At 39.9% G+C, this 18,018-nt stretch overlaps 1 protein-coding gene and 1 long non-coding RNA gene across 4 annotated transcripts in view; one reads left to right on the top strand and one right to left on the bottom strand.

Annotated features, from left to right (window-relative positions):
• Window positions 1–14,929, top strand: part of SERINC5 (serine incorporator 5) — a 60,234-nt gene extending 45,305 nt beyond the window's left edge. For 2 of the 3 annotated variants that reach the window (XM_038402346.2, XM_043515357.1), the window contains exons 7-12: window positions 3,247–3,342; window positions 5,872–5,998; window positions 9,066–9,132; window positions 13,291–13,330; window positions 14,147–14,294; window positions 14,627–14,929. In XM_038402346.2, coding sequence (XP_038258274.1) covers window positions 3,247–3,342; window positions 5,872–5,998; window positions 9,066–9,132; window positions 13,291–13,330; window positions 14,147–14,294; window positions 14,627–14,774 — 626 coding nt within the window. In that variant the 3' untranslated portion in view covers window positions 14,775–14,929. Of the gene's footprint in view, window positions 1–3,246; window positions 3,343–5,871; window positions 5,999–9,065; window positions 9,133–13,290; window positions 13,331–13,820; window positions 14,295–14,626 lie in introns of those variants that run through there. The other variant, XM_043515358.1, reaches the window with a different exon arrangement.
• Window positions 14,925–18,013, bottom strand: LOC122460441. The gene is made up of 2 exons (XR_006281747.1): window positions 16,771–18,013; window positions 14,925–16,550 (listed from the first exon to the last, which is right to left on the bottom strand). It is a non-coding gene; the product is annotated as an uncharacterized LOC122460441 (long non-coding RNA).
• Between the last annotated feature and the right edge of the window lie 5 nt (window positions 18,014–18,018).

Below are 18,018 nucleotides of genomic sequence, written 5' to 3' on the forward strand. Positions count from 1 at the left end.
TCTCTCTGTTTTGAGTTAGCTTTTGTCACTCTGTCTCCATAAAATCCATACCAGCCCGTCTCTGACCCATGTCACTAAGCATGACAGCATAAGGGTAAGGATAAAAGGGGTACAAAAAAAGGCTGATGTGATGGTAGGGGTCTACTACAGATCACCACCTAACCAGGAAGAATAAGTGGATTAGGCTTTTTTTTTTAAACAGCTGACAAAATCATTCAAAACACAAAACTTGGTGGTGATGGGGGACTTCAACTACCCTGGCATCTGTTGGGAAAATATTACCACAGGGCACAGATTATCCAACAAATTACTGGAATACATTGAAGACACCTTATTAGAGAAGGTGGAGAAAGTGATTAGGGGAGAGGCTATTCTAGATTTGATTCTGACAAACAGAAAGGAAGTTGTTGAAAATTTGAAAGTGGATGGCAGCTTGGGTGAAAATGATCATGAAATGATCGAGTTCGTGATTGGAAGGAATGGTAGGAAGGAAAACAGCAGAATAAAGACAATGGATTTCAAGAAGGCAAACTGTAGTAAACTCAGAGAATTGGTAGGTAAAATCCCATGGGAAACGAGTTCAGAAGAGATGACGGTTTTCTAAAGAGCTATTAAGGGCACAAGAGCAAACTACCCCAACGCATAAAAAAGTTAGGAAGGATGTAAGAGACCATCCCGGCTTGACCAGAAGATCTTCAATATCCTGAAAATCAGAGTGTCCTACAAAAAGTAGGTCAAATTACAAAGGATTAATATAAACAAATCAACACAAGTTTAGAAAAGCCACGACCGAAAAAAAAAAGCTTAAATTAGCTTGGGACATAAATGGTAACAAGACAACATTTTACAAATACATGAGAAGCAAGAGGAAGATCAAAGACAGGATAGGCCCATTATTCAACAAGGCAGGAAAGACACTAACAGAAAACACATTAGTGGCAATGCCTTTTTTGTTTCCGTTTTTCACCAAAATGGTTAGCAGTGATCAAATGACTAACATCATATGTTAGACAACATAGTGAACATCAGTGTAAATGGGGTAGGATCTGAATAGGAAAATAAATAAGTTCAGAATTACTTAAAGGCAAGTTAAATATCTTCAATTCAGCAGGGCCTGATAAAATATGTCCTCAAATACTTAAGGACTGGGTGAAAAGATCTCTGAGCCATTGGCGATTTGTGTTTTGAAAACTCATGGTGGAAGTGAGACCCCAGAGGACTGGAAAAGGGCAAATATAGTACCTATCTATAAAAAGGGGTATAAGGACAACCCACTGTATTATAGACCAGGCAGAAAAATAATGGACCAGATAATCAATTTGTAAGCATCTAGAAGATAAGGTGATAAGTAACGGTCAACATGGATTTGTCGAGAACAAATTATGTCAGACCATCCCAATGCCCTTCTTTGATAGGGTACCAAGCCTTGTCAATAGAGGGGAAGCAGTAGATGTGATGTATCTTGACTTTAGTAAGTCTTTTGATACTGCCTCACATGATCTCCTCATAAACTAGGGAAATATAGTCTAGATGAACATACTATAAGGTGGGTATGCAACTTGTTGGAAAAACGTACTCTGAGAGTAGATATCAGTGGTTCACAATCAAGCTGGAAGGGCATATCGAGTAGGGTCCTGCCGGGATCTGTACAATATCTTCATACATGATTTGGATAATGGGCTAAAGAGTACACTTGTAAAGGTTTGCAGATGATACCAAGGTGAGACAGTTTGCAAGTGCTTAGGAGGACAGGATTAGAAATCAAAATGATCTTGACAAACTGTAGAAATGGTCTGAAATAAATAGGATGAAATTCAGTAAGGACAAATGCAAAGTACTGTACTTAATCCCTTCATGATTATTCCTTCCTGCCTAGAAAAGAGTATTTCAGAGAAGGATCTGGGGGTTGTAGTGGATCACAAGCTAAATATGAGTCAACAATGTAATAGTGTTGCAAAAAAAAAAAGCAAGTATCATTCTTTAGCAGGAGTATTGTAAGCAAGACACGAGAAGTAATTCTTTCGTTCTGCTCAGCACTGATAAGGCTTCACATAGAGTACTGGGCATTACACTTTGGAAAAGATGTGGACAAATTGGCGAAAGTCCAGAGGAGAGCAACAAACATGATTAAAGGTCTAGAAAACATGATGCAAGAAGGAAGCTTAAAAATAATTGGGTTTGTTTAGTCTGGAAAAGAGAAGACTGAGGAGGAGGGGGACCTAAAACTTCAAGTTGTAAAAGGTTGTTATCCATCTCCTTTTAAATAGTTCTCCTTACCCACCGAGAACAGGACAAGAAGGGGCTTAAATTGCAGCAAGGACGGTTTAGATTGGACACCAGGAAAAACTTGCTAACTGTCTGGATAGTTAAGCAATGGAACAGATTACCTAGGGAGGTTGTGGAATATTCATCATTGGAGGTTTTTAAGAGCAAGTCTGACAAACACCTGTCCGGATGGTCTAGATAATACTTAGTCCTGCCTCAATGTGGGAGAATGGTCTAGATGACCTATTGAGGTCCCTTCCAGTCCTACATTTCTGTGATTTCTATGACAAGCGTGCCAGGATCTTTGATATAATTCCCTGATCGGATGGACACATAGCAGAGGTTTCACATGCATAGACATTGCTAGGTGTGGAGCCACTTATGCTACCTTTGCTGTAATAACATTAGGAGAATAGCATTCAAACTCATTCAGCTCTGATTTCATGCTCATTTCTCACCATTGTACAGTTACCATCTATCTGTTTTTTTGAGACTAGGGCTGCAACAATTCACAACCATTCTAATTTTTGTTCTTTTTCACATCACGCTTCATGTTTCAACAAAAATTTTGTTTTTCGTCACATCTTTCATGCATTGGGATTGGAGATACATCAGTGCTTCAAGTAATTTCAAAGTTAAATGTTTAAGCAATTATAGCTATTGTTAAGTCCGCCAGTAACTTACACCAGGTGTGAATATTGTTTTTGAGCTTGGAATGGTTGGCCAAAACACAGTGTTTATTTCTTACTGGTTTGGGGATCTTAACCTCCCTGGAGCAACCAGCGGAGAAAGGGATGTTTTCTTGTATCCTTCAGAGGAAATACCTATCTAGTTTGTCTGGAAACTTTCTAAAGTGCATAGGCAAAGGATTTAAATAATATTTCCCATGTGGAAGATACTTTGACCATTTGAATTTTTGTTGTTTTTCAGTTTATTAAAGCCCATAAAAATGCTTCAATATCTTACCTTTTTTCTCTAAAGGCCAGCCACACTCTGGTTTGTTGCAGTCAGGAGTTATCAGCTGCTATGTCATGTATCTCACCTTCTCATCTCTGTCAAGCAAACCACCAGAAACTAGTAAGTTATCTTGAGCTTTATTAAAGTCCTTTAAGCCATGCTGCATCAAAAGTAAATGTGATGAGGCCTTTAGATTATCATGCCAAACAAATCCTGCATGGTCATGAGTTCAGTGCAAGATGCTAGCTTTGGCAGAAGAGACTGGTATAGGATGTAGGCCAATGCATGCAGTAACAACCAGAAAGATGCATAGCCTTCTTTCGTTTCAGATTGGACACTTTTGTCTGCCCTTTTTTCACTTCTATCCAGTAGATTTCCACCCCTTCCTCCCCCCCGTTGCTATTTTAGCTGCCATTACAATAAGACCTCCTATAATTAGGGCCCTACCAAATTCATGGTCCATTTTGATCAATTTAGCGGTTATAGGATTTTAAAAACTGTAAATTACATGATTTCACCTATTTAAATCTGAAATTTCAGTGTTGTAATTGTAGGGGTCCTGTCCCAAAAAGGAGTTGTGGGAGACAAGGGGTTGCGATACTGCTCCTTCAGAGCTGAGCAGCAGCATCGCAGAAGTAAGGATGGTATGGTATAGCCACCCTTAATTCTGCACTGCAGCTGGCAGGGTTCTACCTTCAGAGCTGGGCGCCTGGCCGCCAGCCGCCGCTCTGACAGCATCACAGAAGTAAGGGTGGCAATACCGCAACCTCCTAAAATAACCTTGCGATTCCCCTGCAACTCCATTTTCGGTCAGGACCCCCATTTTGAGAAACGCTGGTCTCCCCTGTGAAAGCTGTATAGTATAGGGTAGCACACAAGACCAGATATCATGGTCGGAGACCAGATTTCACAGTCCGTGACGTGTTTTTCCTGGCCGTGAATTTGGTAGGATCCTACCTATAATTGATGTGCTAGATTGGTTCCATGCTCCCAGTTAACAAAGCAAATTACTTAGTTTTTGACCCCATTTTCCCTTTCATGTGAAAAATTACTCTCAAATCTTTTGTTTCAAGAGCATTTGAGTAGGACTACAATTGCTGTTCACGAAGTATAAAAAATTAAGATCTAATCCTAACTAGATATGGGTGTCCTTGTACTTCTTCATGTGCTAATTCAAGCACATTGTGCCTCATATTTACAGAGCATCTCCAGATGCCAAAAAACCTTGCTATAGTTTCTCTAACGTTGAGCTCTTTTAAAATTTGGTTTGTCTCCATTTTTTTTCTCAAGGAATTTCTTTTTGGAATCCATCCAGACTGGTGAATCTAGTGAACAGAGCCATTTTCCAAGCTCCAAAATAGATTTCTGTGATTCAGATGAATTGCACTAAAGCCTTTCCTCTAACCCAGTGGTGGGCAACCTGCAGCCCATCAGGGTAATCTGATTGCGGGCTGTGAGACATTATGTTGACGTTGACCGTCCAGAGGCACCATCCCCCGCAGCTCCCAGTGGCCGCGGTTCTCTGTTCCCGGCCAACGGGAGCTTTGCAAAGCAGCGGCCAGCACATCCCTGCGGCCCGCTGCTTCCCACAGCTCCCATTGGCCAGGAGCGGCGAACTGTGGCCACTGGGAGTTCTAGGGGGTGGTGCCTGCAGATGGTCAATGTCAGCATAATGTCTTGCAGTCCGCAATCAGATTACCCTCGTGGGCCGCGTGCGGCCCTCGGGCTGCAGGTTGCCCACCACTGCTCTAAGCTCTGCAATTTAGGCTAGTCTTGGTAAGAATTGCCTCCTTTTTACTAGAATAGCACTAACTAGAAAAGGAACTGTGAGGAAGGACTTAGTGATGTGTAGGCTTTCATCTGTCTCGGCTGTCCCCCTGTCAGAAGGAGAGTTGGAGAATGATACAAGCTGGTAAATCTGAATGAAAGACCCAATTTATAGGCAAGAAAATTATTGAATTTGCAAGAGCATGCACTGGGCTGGAGGTATTAGAAATATGGCTCAAAGCAAATGTATTTATCAAGCAAGAGAACCTCTACTCTGTGACACCAAGGACTAGCTGGCAGTTTGCCAGGAACCTGAGGGCAGCAGCTAATTTGCATACATTTTAAAATAAAATATGCCCATAACCAGTGTAGTTCTTTGTCCTCAGTGCATCGTTTCAGGAGTAGAGTTGCCACAGGCCATATTTTAGACCTCATTGAGCCTATATTTGGCACTTGGGCTGCCCTTAAAACTCCCCTGTCTTAAACAGACATTATACAGGATAATGTGGCCCCAGCTTTACAAACAGTAACACATTTATAATGTATGTATAATTTTAAACTTCAGCTGTCACTTGGCCCTCCAAAATAGTGGGGAGGTGAAGTGTTGGTGAACAGCCCAGCAGAGAAACTGGGATTTTAAGAACTACCCCAGGGCCTGACATTTCTCCACTCTGTCCCGGTGAGCCAGCAAAGTGCTGAAGTTTATTGTAGTTCTGCCCTTCAAGAACCAATACATCTGGCAAGTCTAATTTCAGCCTCCCAGCCTAGATAATCTTTCTAAAAAACCAAAATGTTCTTGATGTTTCGGGAAACTAATTTTTTTCTTTAATCTGAAGTCTAATGAACTTATTAATTATGTTTGTTTTTGTTTTGTGTTTCAAGTCCTGGATGAGAACCGTAAGAACATTACAATCTGCGTACCTGATTTTAGCCAGGGTTTGCACAGAGATGAGAACCTGGTTACTGGATTGGGCACTACCCTCCTGTTTTGTTGCATTTTATATTCTTGGTAAGTCTTTTTCTTTTAATGTACAGTAAGATAACTTAAAAAAAAAATGTGGGGATCAAACAGATTAAGATTTTATAATGTGTGCAATGCAAATGCAAAGCAATTTCTAGAGCTAGAATTACACGAAAGGAGGGAAATTAATCTGATTGATCATACTTTCCCACAGTCCTGGAGTGGCTGGATGTTTCTTCTCTAAAATGATCAGTGATGAAATAGGCAACCCTGAAACCTAATGATGATTTAGCATTTTATGAAAAGGACCACATCTACTGGTGGAAGAAATTCCAAACATGAACCAGTGAAGCATTGCCTTCCTGAGTCTGCAGACATAGCTGGCTTAATGGATCTAACTGCGGAAAGACAACACTGCCTTTGTTCACATTTGAAAACTTTCTTAATCTTCAAGACCAGAAACATCACTTTTCCACAAAGTCTTAAATTCTACAGAAAGTACCACCAAGTAGTAGCTTTTCTTGATAGTAATTTGGACATAGTTGTGGTTTTTAACTGTGTGGCATACTGCTGATAGTGTGGTGTTGCTTTCCATCCATCACCACCCATGTAAAGGACCCCAGTCTAATAAACTTCCTAAATGCAATGTGCATAATGAATTGTTATGTCATTCATATGTATGTGATCAAGCACTGCTAGTGTCTGAGATTCTGAATGTGAAATTGACTAGAAGCCCTCCTAAAACAGATTAGTCTATTTGGTTGTCCATGAGAGAAATGCAAAAAAACCAAACAGTAGAGTTACGAGCACCCTGGGAATGGAGGTTGCTCGTAACTCTGAACAAAACGTTACGGTTGTGTGGTGTGTTTTTTTTTGTTTTTTGTTTTTTTTCAAAAATGAACTGAAAATTGACTTAATACAGCTTTGAAAGTTTACTATGCAGAAGAAAAATGCTGCTTTTCCTTTTTCTTTCTTTTTGTTTTTTTAAGTCATTTACATTTAACACAGTACTGTACTGTATTTGCTCTTTTTTTAAATCTCTGCTGCTACTAGTTTGTATACTTCTGGTTCCAAATGAGGTCTGTGTGGTTGACTGGTCAGTTCATAACTCTGAGGTTCAACTGCAACTTAGATTTTTTTATTTTAATTTTTTAATATTGATGTTCAGTAATAGAAAGGGTGGTGTTAATAATCTAGTGAAAGACACTTTGTTTAGAGAGAACTTTTACCAGCAGTCTTTTTAAAGAAATTCTAATAGCTTTATGATTTATTCTTAAAATTTTTAGCTCAGCTGAAGAAGAAATGTTGATGTGTGGAACGTAAATACAAGTAAACACCTGCTCTGGTACAGCAATAACATGCCCATTTAAAAAAATTATATGAAATACACATCGTATTAAAAAGCAGAAATCCCTTACAAAACCTTTTAATCTATGTGTAGAGGGAGGTGTGTCAGATTCTTATCCTGCTCTAAAAGCACCTCTTTGGGGGTGGCATTGAGACTGCATTTGAACAAGGTAGGGCAGTCCTAATATCTGGAGAAACCAGCCTACCTTGGTATTTCCTGTCAGACCTGAATCTGGGCATAGCAGTCTGTACATTTGTGGTATCTGGGTTATATTATTGCAACTCCTGTTTAGGAATGTACCAGGTAAAAACTCCCAATTGCTTCGCAACACAAGTTGCCACGTAACTGTAACTACAATGCACTGATCTTTGCATTGGCTCCGCACTGAATAAGAGTCCAGTTCAAAATCTCCATCATCCAAGAATTTGGCCTTTGATGCCAATGCCACCCCAAGATAGCTGTCTTAGAAGAGGTAGTGCAACAAGTCCTCCCATCCGGAGAAACCGCACTACCCTGGTAACTCCTATCAGACATGGATCTTGCCATGATTCCATATATTCATGATAATCCAGGTTTGATTTATTGCAATGACCTATTAAGTCTACTTTCCACTGGAACAATGAACCTTTCAATCAATAGGGAAAGATTTGTCAGTGTGGAAGACAGACTTTTTAGAGGAGTTGAAACTAGGCTATGGAGCATTCTCTCAGGAAGAGCAGAACCACAAATACACCATGTTCAGAACTAAATGAGCAACTCGTTTGTGGCTTCCTCCTCAGTATGAGACCTACACTCTAAATGGTGGGAAGGAAACAAGGGGTAGAGTATGTTGCTTAACGTTTCAGAGTGGCTCATTTACTACAGTGCTGGGGTCCATGTAAGTACCTAGATAGAGATCTGTGTTAACATTTCAGTATGAGTCATGGAGAGTTTGTGTAACATAGCCATCCTTCCTCTTTCAAGATAAGAGCTGGCTTCAGAGAGAAGTTGGGTGGAAACTGGGAAGGATTCCCCCAACAAAAAGATTTTACAGGAAATAGAATAATGGTATAAATAGTCTTCCTAGCAAATAGCTTATAAATATTATGAGTTTGTCTCATCTGCAAGGCTGTGACTGTGGTCTTTGTTTACAGAATCGGTCAAAGTAATTGCTGTAAAACTAATCTGGAAAGGCAAAACACCTGTCATGCATATCAGGGAGAACCTGTTCTGAAATGCAAATCAGTGTGTTTAGCTTTTATGTTGATTGCTGGGTGGTGGCATAACATTAATAGAAGTTGTCTAGTTTATTTTTAAGTTCATGATTATGGAATGAGTCTGGTGGTGGTGATCTGTCCTGTAGATTTCTACTTGTACAGAATAAACCTTTCACAGACTTAGCACTTGACTTTACATCCTGTGTTATCGCTTACCTCAGTTGGTGAGGGACTGGACCCTTAGGGTATGTCTACACTGCAGCTGAGAGCGAGACTCCCAGCCTGGGTTACACAGACTTGTGCTAGGTTCATTTGACTTGGCATGCTAAACTCAGCAGTGTGGCTGTGGCTCTGGTGGGCATTTGACCTAGTCACCCAAGCTCAGGCCCAGGGCTTGAGAGCATGAGCTGCAGCTCGAGCCACAGCATCCACAGTGCTATTGCTAGCACACTACTTGGGCTGGGAGGCTCACTTCCTTCTGCCAGTGTAGACGTTCCCCATGAAATTTCTCAGCATCACAGGAAACATACTTACGCTGCATGTTATGGTGCTGTCTTCTCTTTGATCCTAGTTTGACCTCAACAACTCGTGCAAGCTCTGAAGCACTGAGAGGAATATATGCAACGCCTGAAACTGAAGTGAGTTAACTATTCCCCTGTAACAAACTGCTTCTTCCCACCATACCATCTCGGGGCTCACTTTCAAGCTGTCTTTCTTCCAATTGTATGTATTGTTCATTTAGAATTTGCAACCAGAACTTAGAAGGATGGTATAAAAGGGTTAGCTGCCTCTTGAGCAACCCCTTGTGGCCACAAGTGGCTCTGCAGGACTCTGCTTCTGTTTCCCCTCTTCAGGCCCCCTGAAGAACTCCATTGAACACTTCTGTAGTTCAGTAATGCCCTTCTTTGTTTTGGGAATGATTGTATTGTTGTAATAAATCCAGCCCCAAAGTTCTCAAATCCCCATCAAGTCTGTGCTCCCAGTCTTCCTGGGACCCTTCATTGCCATTATTAGTTAGTTTTTTCCTGGTTAGGACTACTCTTTAAATTATATCAGTTATTCAGTAGGTAAATAAAAAGAAAACTAATATGAATCCTTCTGAATTCCAATAGATTTGAAACTAACCTATTCATACCAAATTCCCTACCTGGAGCCTGGTCCCTTCTTGATAATTTAGGGTTCTCTGCTGGAGCCTGCTCACTTCCAGCTGCCATTGCCTGCCTTGGCAGGACTTTGCTGACGTCTCTCCCTCCAGCTTCATGCTGGTGTCTTCTCCCTGAGCACATCGTCATTTCTTGCCCCCCCCCCCCATTTCCTGCTGCTTTTTAATAGGGTAATCAGTTGATCCCTACTCAGGTGTGCCTTCTGAATAACTAGGGTTGGCTGACTCCAGGCTTTCAGGGGCAAGCCACTCTGTTACAGATAGCTAAGTAAAAAGCCTATTCACATGCCACATATTCTTCCTGTCAGGAAAGGTAGAATTTCCTGAGTCTTTACTGCCTGGGCTGACTCCTCACAGCTCCTGCTGGTCCCTCAGAGGACTTGCCTAATTTGTCTAAATAGTATGCTGCTGTCCTTGCAGTTTTTTTCTCTAGCATTCGGCAGACTTCCTGTGATGAGAGCTTGCATTAAACTGGGATGTAACTGTTCTCCAGAAGCTCACTTCCTCTCAGTTAGAGGCAGAAATGTCAATATTTATTAGGAATATAGGCAAAGATGAGATCATTATATTTTAGTTGCAGAACAGGGCAGTTGAGAAAATTCAAAGGTAGTAAAACGTGATCAAAAGTATTAGTGTTCCACATCAGGGTTTCTTAATCTCTTCCCACCCAAAACCACTAACACACTTTGTTTTGTTTCTCTTCCCCCATTGTCATGCTATATATGGTAAAAATAAGCCATTCTATTGCATACTACATTTGTTCGCTTCACAAATGTCTAACAGATGTTGTCAGCTCCCAGTATGGAAGACTGAATTCCCACTTCCATTCTAGTCTCCTTGTTTTAGTGGCTGTAGCTTCCATCTGAGATAGAAATATCCATGTTTGGTCTTACCCCAAAGGTGAATTCTGTGGGAAAACTTGAGCAAAATAACTCAACCCACTTATCTCTGAGCATTAAAAAAAATATAAATCAGCTTTTCCAATATGTTCACTCAATTTGTGTGCTCTGCTATCTAAGTGGGTCAAGCTACATACTTCAAATTTAGCTTTTTTTGTAGATCAAGACTTAGAGCCGATCCTATGTATTGTAAAAGCTTCTTTCTGGGTATCATGAAACTTTCTACAGAATCTAAGCTTTCATACTGTCATCTTTAAAAAGTGGTGTTTCTAGCCTTCTTGATAAGTATTTAAAAGTATATATAAAGATAAGTATATAAAAATACTACAGTAATTAACTGAGTATATAACATACATGCAGGTAGTACTCGTATATAGATCTTTGAAAAATAGTAACTATTGCTTATGGCTGAATATTAAATAGATATTATTAGCACTCCATTTTGCAAAATCACTGTACTTCAAACGTGTGCCTGGTACTCTAGGCACATGGACACACAACCTTAATGATGACCCTCTGTACAGGATCCCAGTGCACATTTTTTGCCTCCTTACCAATCAGTTGTGCATACTTTGACCCACAGTAGCGCTTGGGTTGCTTCAGACCCCAGTCTTGTCTTGCTAGTGTGAGAATTAGAATCATAGAATATCAGGGTTGGAAGGGACCTCAGCAGGTCATCTTGTCCAACCCCCTGCACAAAGCAGAACCAATCTCCAATTTTTGCCCCAGATCCCTAAATGGCCCCCTCAAGGATTGAATTCACAACCCTGGGTTTAGCAGGCCAATGCTCAAGCCACTGAGCTATCCCTCCCCCTTTCTCATTTGAAGCAGTTTAAGCTTTATTGTATGTTAGAATGCAAATTGCTGAATGGAAAGCGGAAGGCACTGGCTGGCACAGCCAGTCTTAGCCTGGTAACCCTGGTCTATTTGTCTGAAAAGGTTGAACTGCTTAACTAGAGCACTCAACGGTAGAGTTATTGCTAAATCATTGGGAGCATGGCTACACTGGAAACTTCAAAGTGCTGTCACGGGAGCACTCCCGCAGCAGCGCTTTGAAGTGTGAGTGTGGTCACGCGCGAGCGCTGGGGGGAAGAGTTCTGCCAGCACTCCTGGTAATCCACCTCCACGAGGGGATTAGCTCCGAGCACTGGGAGCCCAGCTCCCAGCGCTCGGAGCCTGGCTACACTAGCGCATTAAAGCGCTCAGACTTGCTGCACTTGGGGCGGGGGTGATTTTTCACACCCCTGAGCCAGCAAGTTAGAGCGCTATAAAATGTAAGTGTAGACAAGCCCTTGGTTTTAAAGAGTTATGTGGGGACTGTTGCATGTGAATATAAAGCAATGACTGGCAATGGCCAATTAATTCCATTCTGATTGTCTTCCCTGAGATAAAGGGCCTTTGTCTTTTGACAAGAAATGTAAACATAATTCTGCAGCTGCATCTATTTATACAGAAAGTCTTTCTGTACCTAAACTAGAGATAATTAATTGCTCTGAATGCCTATTTGTATGCATGCCAACAGTACTAATTACATCACTTAATGTGCAAGGCCTGAATTTCTGACACGTGTATCTAAAGAAAAAACACTTTCTTCGAAGGAGCCTGGCATTAGCTTCAGGATCTTGATGTAGCCAAATAATAATGGAAGCAAAAGGCAATAGTTCTTGTCCAAATTTAACTTAAAGAACCCTGTTAAACCAAACTATAGGAAGAGCATTTATTCTCCAGTTTCAATAAACTCAGCCAATCTCTTAAGCAGGAACTTTGCTACTCTTTTTGTCATCTTTTGCATCTAGAGAGTATTTAATCATACAAAGCGAGTGTGAAAATCCTTATCTATTAAATTGAAGTATAAAGATCACAAATCTTAAAGTACAACATAATTTCTTGGTATGTATACTTTATTAGACTCCAAAACTGAACACCACCTCCCGCAAAATGAAACCGAAACATATCCGAGAACAACAGATGTTGGAGATGTAATATAGAAAATGCAGAGTTAATACATATTTTGTGGAATTGTGCAGAAGAAGAGAAATACTGGGAAAACACACAATTAAAGTGCAATGTTCTATATTAGCAGGCAGTGGAAATAGGAAAACATGCTGACAGTACTGAAATGCATTTCAGGAGTGTCAGTGTGCCACAGTGAAGAACTAGCTTCTAGACTGAGAAATGAGACTTGTCCACCAAAAAAACAACAAAAACCCTTGCTTACATAAAATGGTATGAAGATTACTACTGCTGGCTCCAACCTTGCTAATGTCCATTTAAGTTTGATGCTTATATTTGTATAATCAGTCTTGCTGAATGTAGTCAGAATCTCTAATATTCCTTACGTTCTCATTTCTATAAAGAAATGTTACTTTTAAAAACACCTGTGACTTAGGTCTGAAGAAGGAACTACAGTACACAGTCATTTTACAGCATTACTCCACTGTAGCTACACTACCCTCTTGTCATTTGAATATTGGTCTTAGATTATGTAAAACAGATACATGCAGTGTATTTCTCCATAAATGTTTGTTTAACACGAAGACAGAGTAGCTGCCTAACTTCCAAAAGTTGTATTGCTGTAAATTGCTTGTCTAAGCCTGATTGAGGCTTTAGTTGTGTTGTCTGTCTGTTGCAAATATACAAAGCAATGTTTTTATAAATTAGTATTTGTAATTTAGGCACAATAGGCTGACTTAATCTGCTGATCTGTTTCTCTGTTAACTTTGTCTGCCTTGTAGGTAGCTCATTGCTGCTTTTGCTGTGCACCAGATGGAGATGGTAACTATGCATTCCTTATACATTTTGCTTAGCATTGCTTGTGTCTTTTAGCCCAAACCACAAGAGTATAACTAAGGCAAGGCCCAGTATATACAGAGGTGCATGTGTCCTAGATTCTGCGGAAATTGAAACGTCTTCAGCAGCATGAAATGCATTGGAAAAAATTATTCAAAAACTAAGACCACTCTGGAATGCTTTATTTTTAAATATTTATTTTAAAATCTATACAATTTTGTCATTTAAAAAAATTAAAATACTTTTCCATTCCATCCTTGTGTGGTTGATCTCTCCTCTTGCATTATATGAAATAAAAAAAGGTGTGAAAGGGGAGTAGCTGCTCTTACCATACTTTAGAAAGGGTGTGTCCTGTTGTCGCTGCCAGATTTATGTGCTTAGCATTCTGTGCTCTTCTCCTGTATTGAGTCTTAGCTCTCTGCCTGGGTGTAGGAACAACAACAAATGGAGTACCAATTGTTGCCCTCTCTTTCAGAAGACCCAGTGGTATTGGGACTCTCACCTTGGTATCAGCAAGGGAGTAATCCATGGATATACAAAGTGAGGAAGCTCAGGATCCTGTGATCAAGTTAAAGGCCTGAATTCATGACAACACTTAAACATATGCTTAAATTCCATTCACTTCAATGCAACTTAAGCATGTGCCTGAAGTCAAGAGTATGCTTAAGTTTTCTGCTGGATAAGGATATTGAACTGAACTGGGCCTAAAATTGTTCATTTTTAATTAGATCTATAGGATGTGAACTCTATCACTGTTTTCATTCTTGTGTGAAACAACTTCTTGTTCCCTGTTTCATACAGCTGACACTGAAGAGCATGTTCAAGAAAGGGGCGGTCAGACTGTAATATATGATGAAAAGAGAGGCACAGTATACAGCTATGCCTACTTCCACTTTGTTTTCTTCTTGGCTTCTCTCTACGTGATGATGACAGTAACACACTGGTTCCAGTAAGTAAACTTCAAGGTGGAAATATCTTAGCATTCATGTAATGTTACTGGACAGCTCTCAATGTGGGGAGTACGGTTGAAATACCCAAAACTGGAGCGGTTACATCTTGCCTCCTGGTTGAGAGCGGGAGAGAATATGCAGGTCTGTCCTGGCTGTTACCTGAACAGGGTCCCAGTCTACAAAGAGCTGTTCACTTGCTCCCAGGATCAAAATTAGGTTGCTGGCGGTCAGTGTCTCAAAATGAGCAGAGGGAAACAAATCTAAAATAGGAACGGTGAGTGTAACCGCTTACTGCATTTCTTGTCACCTTTTCCCTTCATCTCTTTAACAGTTATGAAAGTGCTGAGATTGAAAAATTCTTCAATGGAACCTGGTCCATCTTCTGGATTAAGATGGCATCGTGTTGGGTGTGTGTCCTACTCTACCTATGGACTCTTGTAGCACCTCTCTGCTGTCCAACCCGACAATTCTCAGTGTGAGACTTCACAAGCACGATAGTTACAAATACTTCAGTCACTTTGTGCTGGAGAAATAAGTCTATCAATCAGGTGTCTTAACATGCTGGTTAGTTACCTCTTGCAGATGAAACATAGATCTGAAGACTTCCTCTTTTTAACCATTTTTTTTTAAACTGTCTAAACAAAAATGGAGCTCCAAGGAACAAATCTATTGAAAGACAGTGTTGCAACACCGATGCAGAAGGGTGGGGAAAATATGGGTGGTGATACATAAACTGGAATAAATAAAACTGTTGTAGAATAACTGACAATCTGACTTTATTGACAAGAAGAGCAAAGCCAAACATAGTGCAAAGTGTATCTTTCTCTCCTGTGGAATGTCGGATACCTTGTAACAAAAGGAAATATATTCATTTTTATACTTTTCATTACTGATGCCATTTACAGCGGTGGTGATTCAAATTCAAACTATCCTTTTATACTTCACACAAGTCTTGATACCTGTCTCCAGATAACTTTCTCCACAAATGCATCTAAAGTACTACTTTAGTAGTAGAAAACGAATAAATGTTTGACTGGGGTGGGAGTTGGGCAATGTATCTGCTCAAAGGTTTCTAAATATATTAAATTACTCTATATATTAAGTTATTACAAATATGGAATGATAGAGAAAAATACCAATGGCAATAGAAATATTTATTATGTAACTGAAAGGCACCTTTTAAGTACCATTGATCATATGAAGCGCTAGGAGACACATATCTGAAATATTCAGAGATACTAAATATTGTCAAAGGAAATGCTGTTTGTTGTTTCTCTTTTTTAACTTCAAATTTCTACAGAAGCTAAATTGTAGTATAATTCAAAACAGACCCAATTATCAGCGAAATGTGAATGCTGCATGTGTAGTATAAACTATTGTAATGGAATTCTGAGGGATTTGTTTTGCAAGCAGTAACTGAGTGCAAACTGCCCAGTCTGTACAGGGATATTATGCATGGTACATTCTTTATTAAAGAAAAATCACAATGTGTGCCACACAATCAAGGGAGATTCTAAGCAAATATAGGGAAACATTGCTCAACATCTTTAACCTTAAAAATGAGAGCGCTGAGCATTATTTTTGTCTAAATATTTACCCACATTTAGAAGTTTCCCTCAGACTTTAACCTCAAATTTTCACTACTAATTTCCTAATGTTTTAATGTTGGGTTATGGCCAGGAAAGGAACTATGTAAAATGGCATCACCTTACTCAATATGTCTGCGTCTTGGGTATTTAGAGTTGTGCACTTTTTTGGGAAAAAATATTTTTCTCCTTCTTTACTCCAGCTCCCTATAATGGCACAGCAGTGCTATGAGAGTATGAGCAAAATTCTATTCTAGTGACACATCATTAACAGATTGGCCAGTTAAATTCCATGTGGAGAATCTTCCCAGCAAGTTAAACGATTTTTTAATATGAATGGAATAAACGTGGTCAGGAGACTACTGAGCCAATAAACATGAACCCTTCATTGCCGTTATTAGTCAGTTTTTCCTGGTTTAGAACTACTCTTTAACTATATCAGTTATTTAGTAGGTAAATAAAAAGAAAACTAATATGAATCCTTCTGAATTCCAATAGATTTGAAACTAACCTATTCATACCAGTTTGTCAAATTAAAATAGAAAGAGAAAACTATCCACTTTGATATGACTGTGCTGTCTGTGGAACTACAAAAAGTTAGTGAGCTTTACATCTGTGCTGGCCAGAAGCTAGGAATAGGTGAGAGGGGATGGATCACTTGATGATTACCTTGACAGGTTTCAGAGCAGAGTAGCAGCTGTGTTAGTCTGTATTCGCAAAAAGAAAAGGAGGACTTGTGGCACATTAGAGACTAACAAATTCATTGAGCATAAGCTTTTGTGAGCTACAGCATCCGATGAAGTGAGCTGTAGCTCACGAAAGCTTGAGCTCAAATAAATTTGTTAGTCGCTAAGGTGCCACAAGTCCTCCTTTTCTTTTTGATGATTACCTGTCTGTTCATTCTCTCTGAAACACCTGGCACTGGCCACTGGTGGAAGGCAGGATACTGAGCTACATGGATCTTTGGTCTGACCCAGTATAGCCGTTCTTATGTTCATCTTTTTTTTTAAACTTGGACCTTTTCTTTAGGAATTGAATACTTGTAGCTTAATGTGTTTAAAGGAAAAAACCTACATGATTCTGATGTAAATAGATGGTCTATGAACGCATTATCATGCCTTGATTGTTCTGTATTGCAATAATTATGGGAGTTCTATTACTGCCATATTACTTAGCATTAACAGAACAAATCTATCATAGTAAGTGCCATCTCTAGTACTTCTAACATGCATATCACTGGCATCTGTACACTGAGGGGTTAGATGGAGAATTCTGGTTAGCAGGAGTTAGATGCAGTTTTTTATAGCCAGGGTATAGGTACCCTCTTTCGTCAGCTTATTGTTTGACTTTCCTTTTCTCCCAAATCTTTTCCTTTTAAACAACCCTTACAAAAACAAAACATACCATCCAGTGCTAGCTTCCAGTATTGCATTTTAACAACTCGGAAAAACCGTTTGCTTAATGCTAAGAACGATCATTGAAATAAAGAGCAGAAATAAACCTTTCCCCATTGCTACTGGGGGAAGGGAATGTGCGCTCCTGAGCCCCCTAAAGACCTCTCAGGTTAAAGGTTTTTGGGCTTTCTCCTTGGAACCAGAAAGGCAGGAAGTGACTGTCTCATTCTAGGGTCTGAGTTGATCTGATATGGCTCTGTAAGGGTTGAATTACTCCCAAACCCTGCACATCCTCCTTCCTCAAGTAAACTCTGCAGAGTTCGCGAAGTCCTATTAACTTATGCTACTAACCCCACTGTTCCCAGGGGCTTAGATATCCATCAGAATCCCCTCCTATGCTGAAAACTGATGTCTGGGTTTCTTTGGTATGAATCTTTCCCCATTTTGTCTCTCACCCACACCCTAACACCACTTCAGTTTAAATAAGTTTTGTTATGTTACAAAGGCGAATAAATAGTTTTCTGGGTTTTGATTGATTATGCTTCCATTATGAAGGCTCTGATCCTGTATGGAGACCTCACACCTTGTTAGAGTCCCATTGAAATCTGAAATAAAGCAAGAGAGTAAGGACCATGAGATGACAACTAGGGGTCATCTTGCCCAAATTGTAATGTTTACAGTGAGAAGAACAGGAAAAGCTGCAACTTTGGGCAAATTGTATAGAACATTCAGATACACCATGA

This window comes from Dermochelys coriacea, chromosome 5 (genome assembly GCF_009764565.3).
Source record: "Dermochelys coriacea isolate rDerCor1 chromosome 5, rDerCor1.pri.v4, whole genome shotgun sequence".
Taxonomy (NCBI): Eukaryota; Metazoa; Chordata; order Testudines; family Dermochelyidae; genus Dermochelys; species Dermochelys coriacea.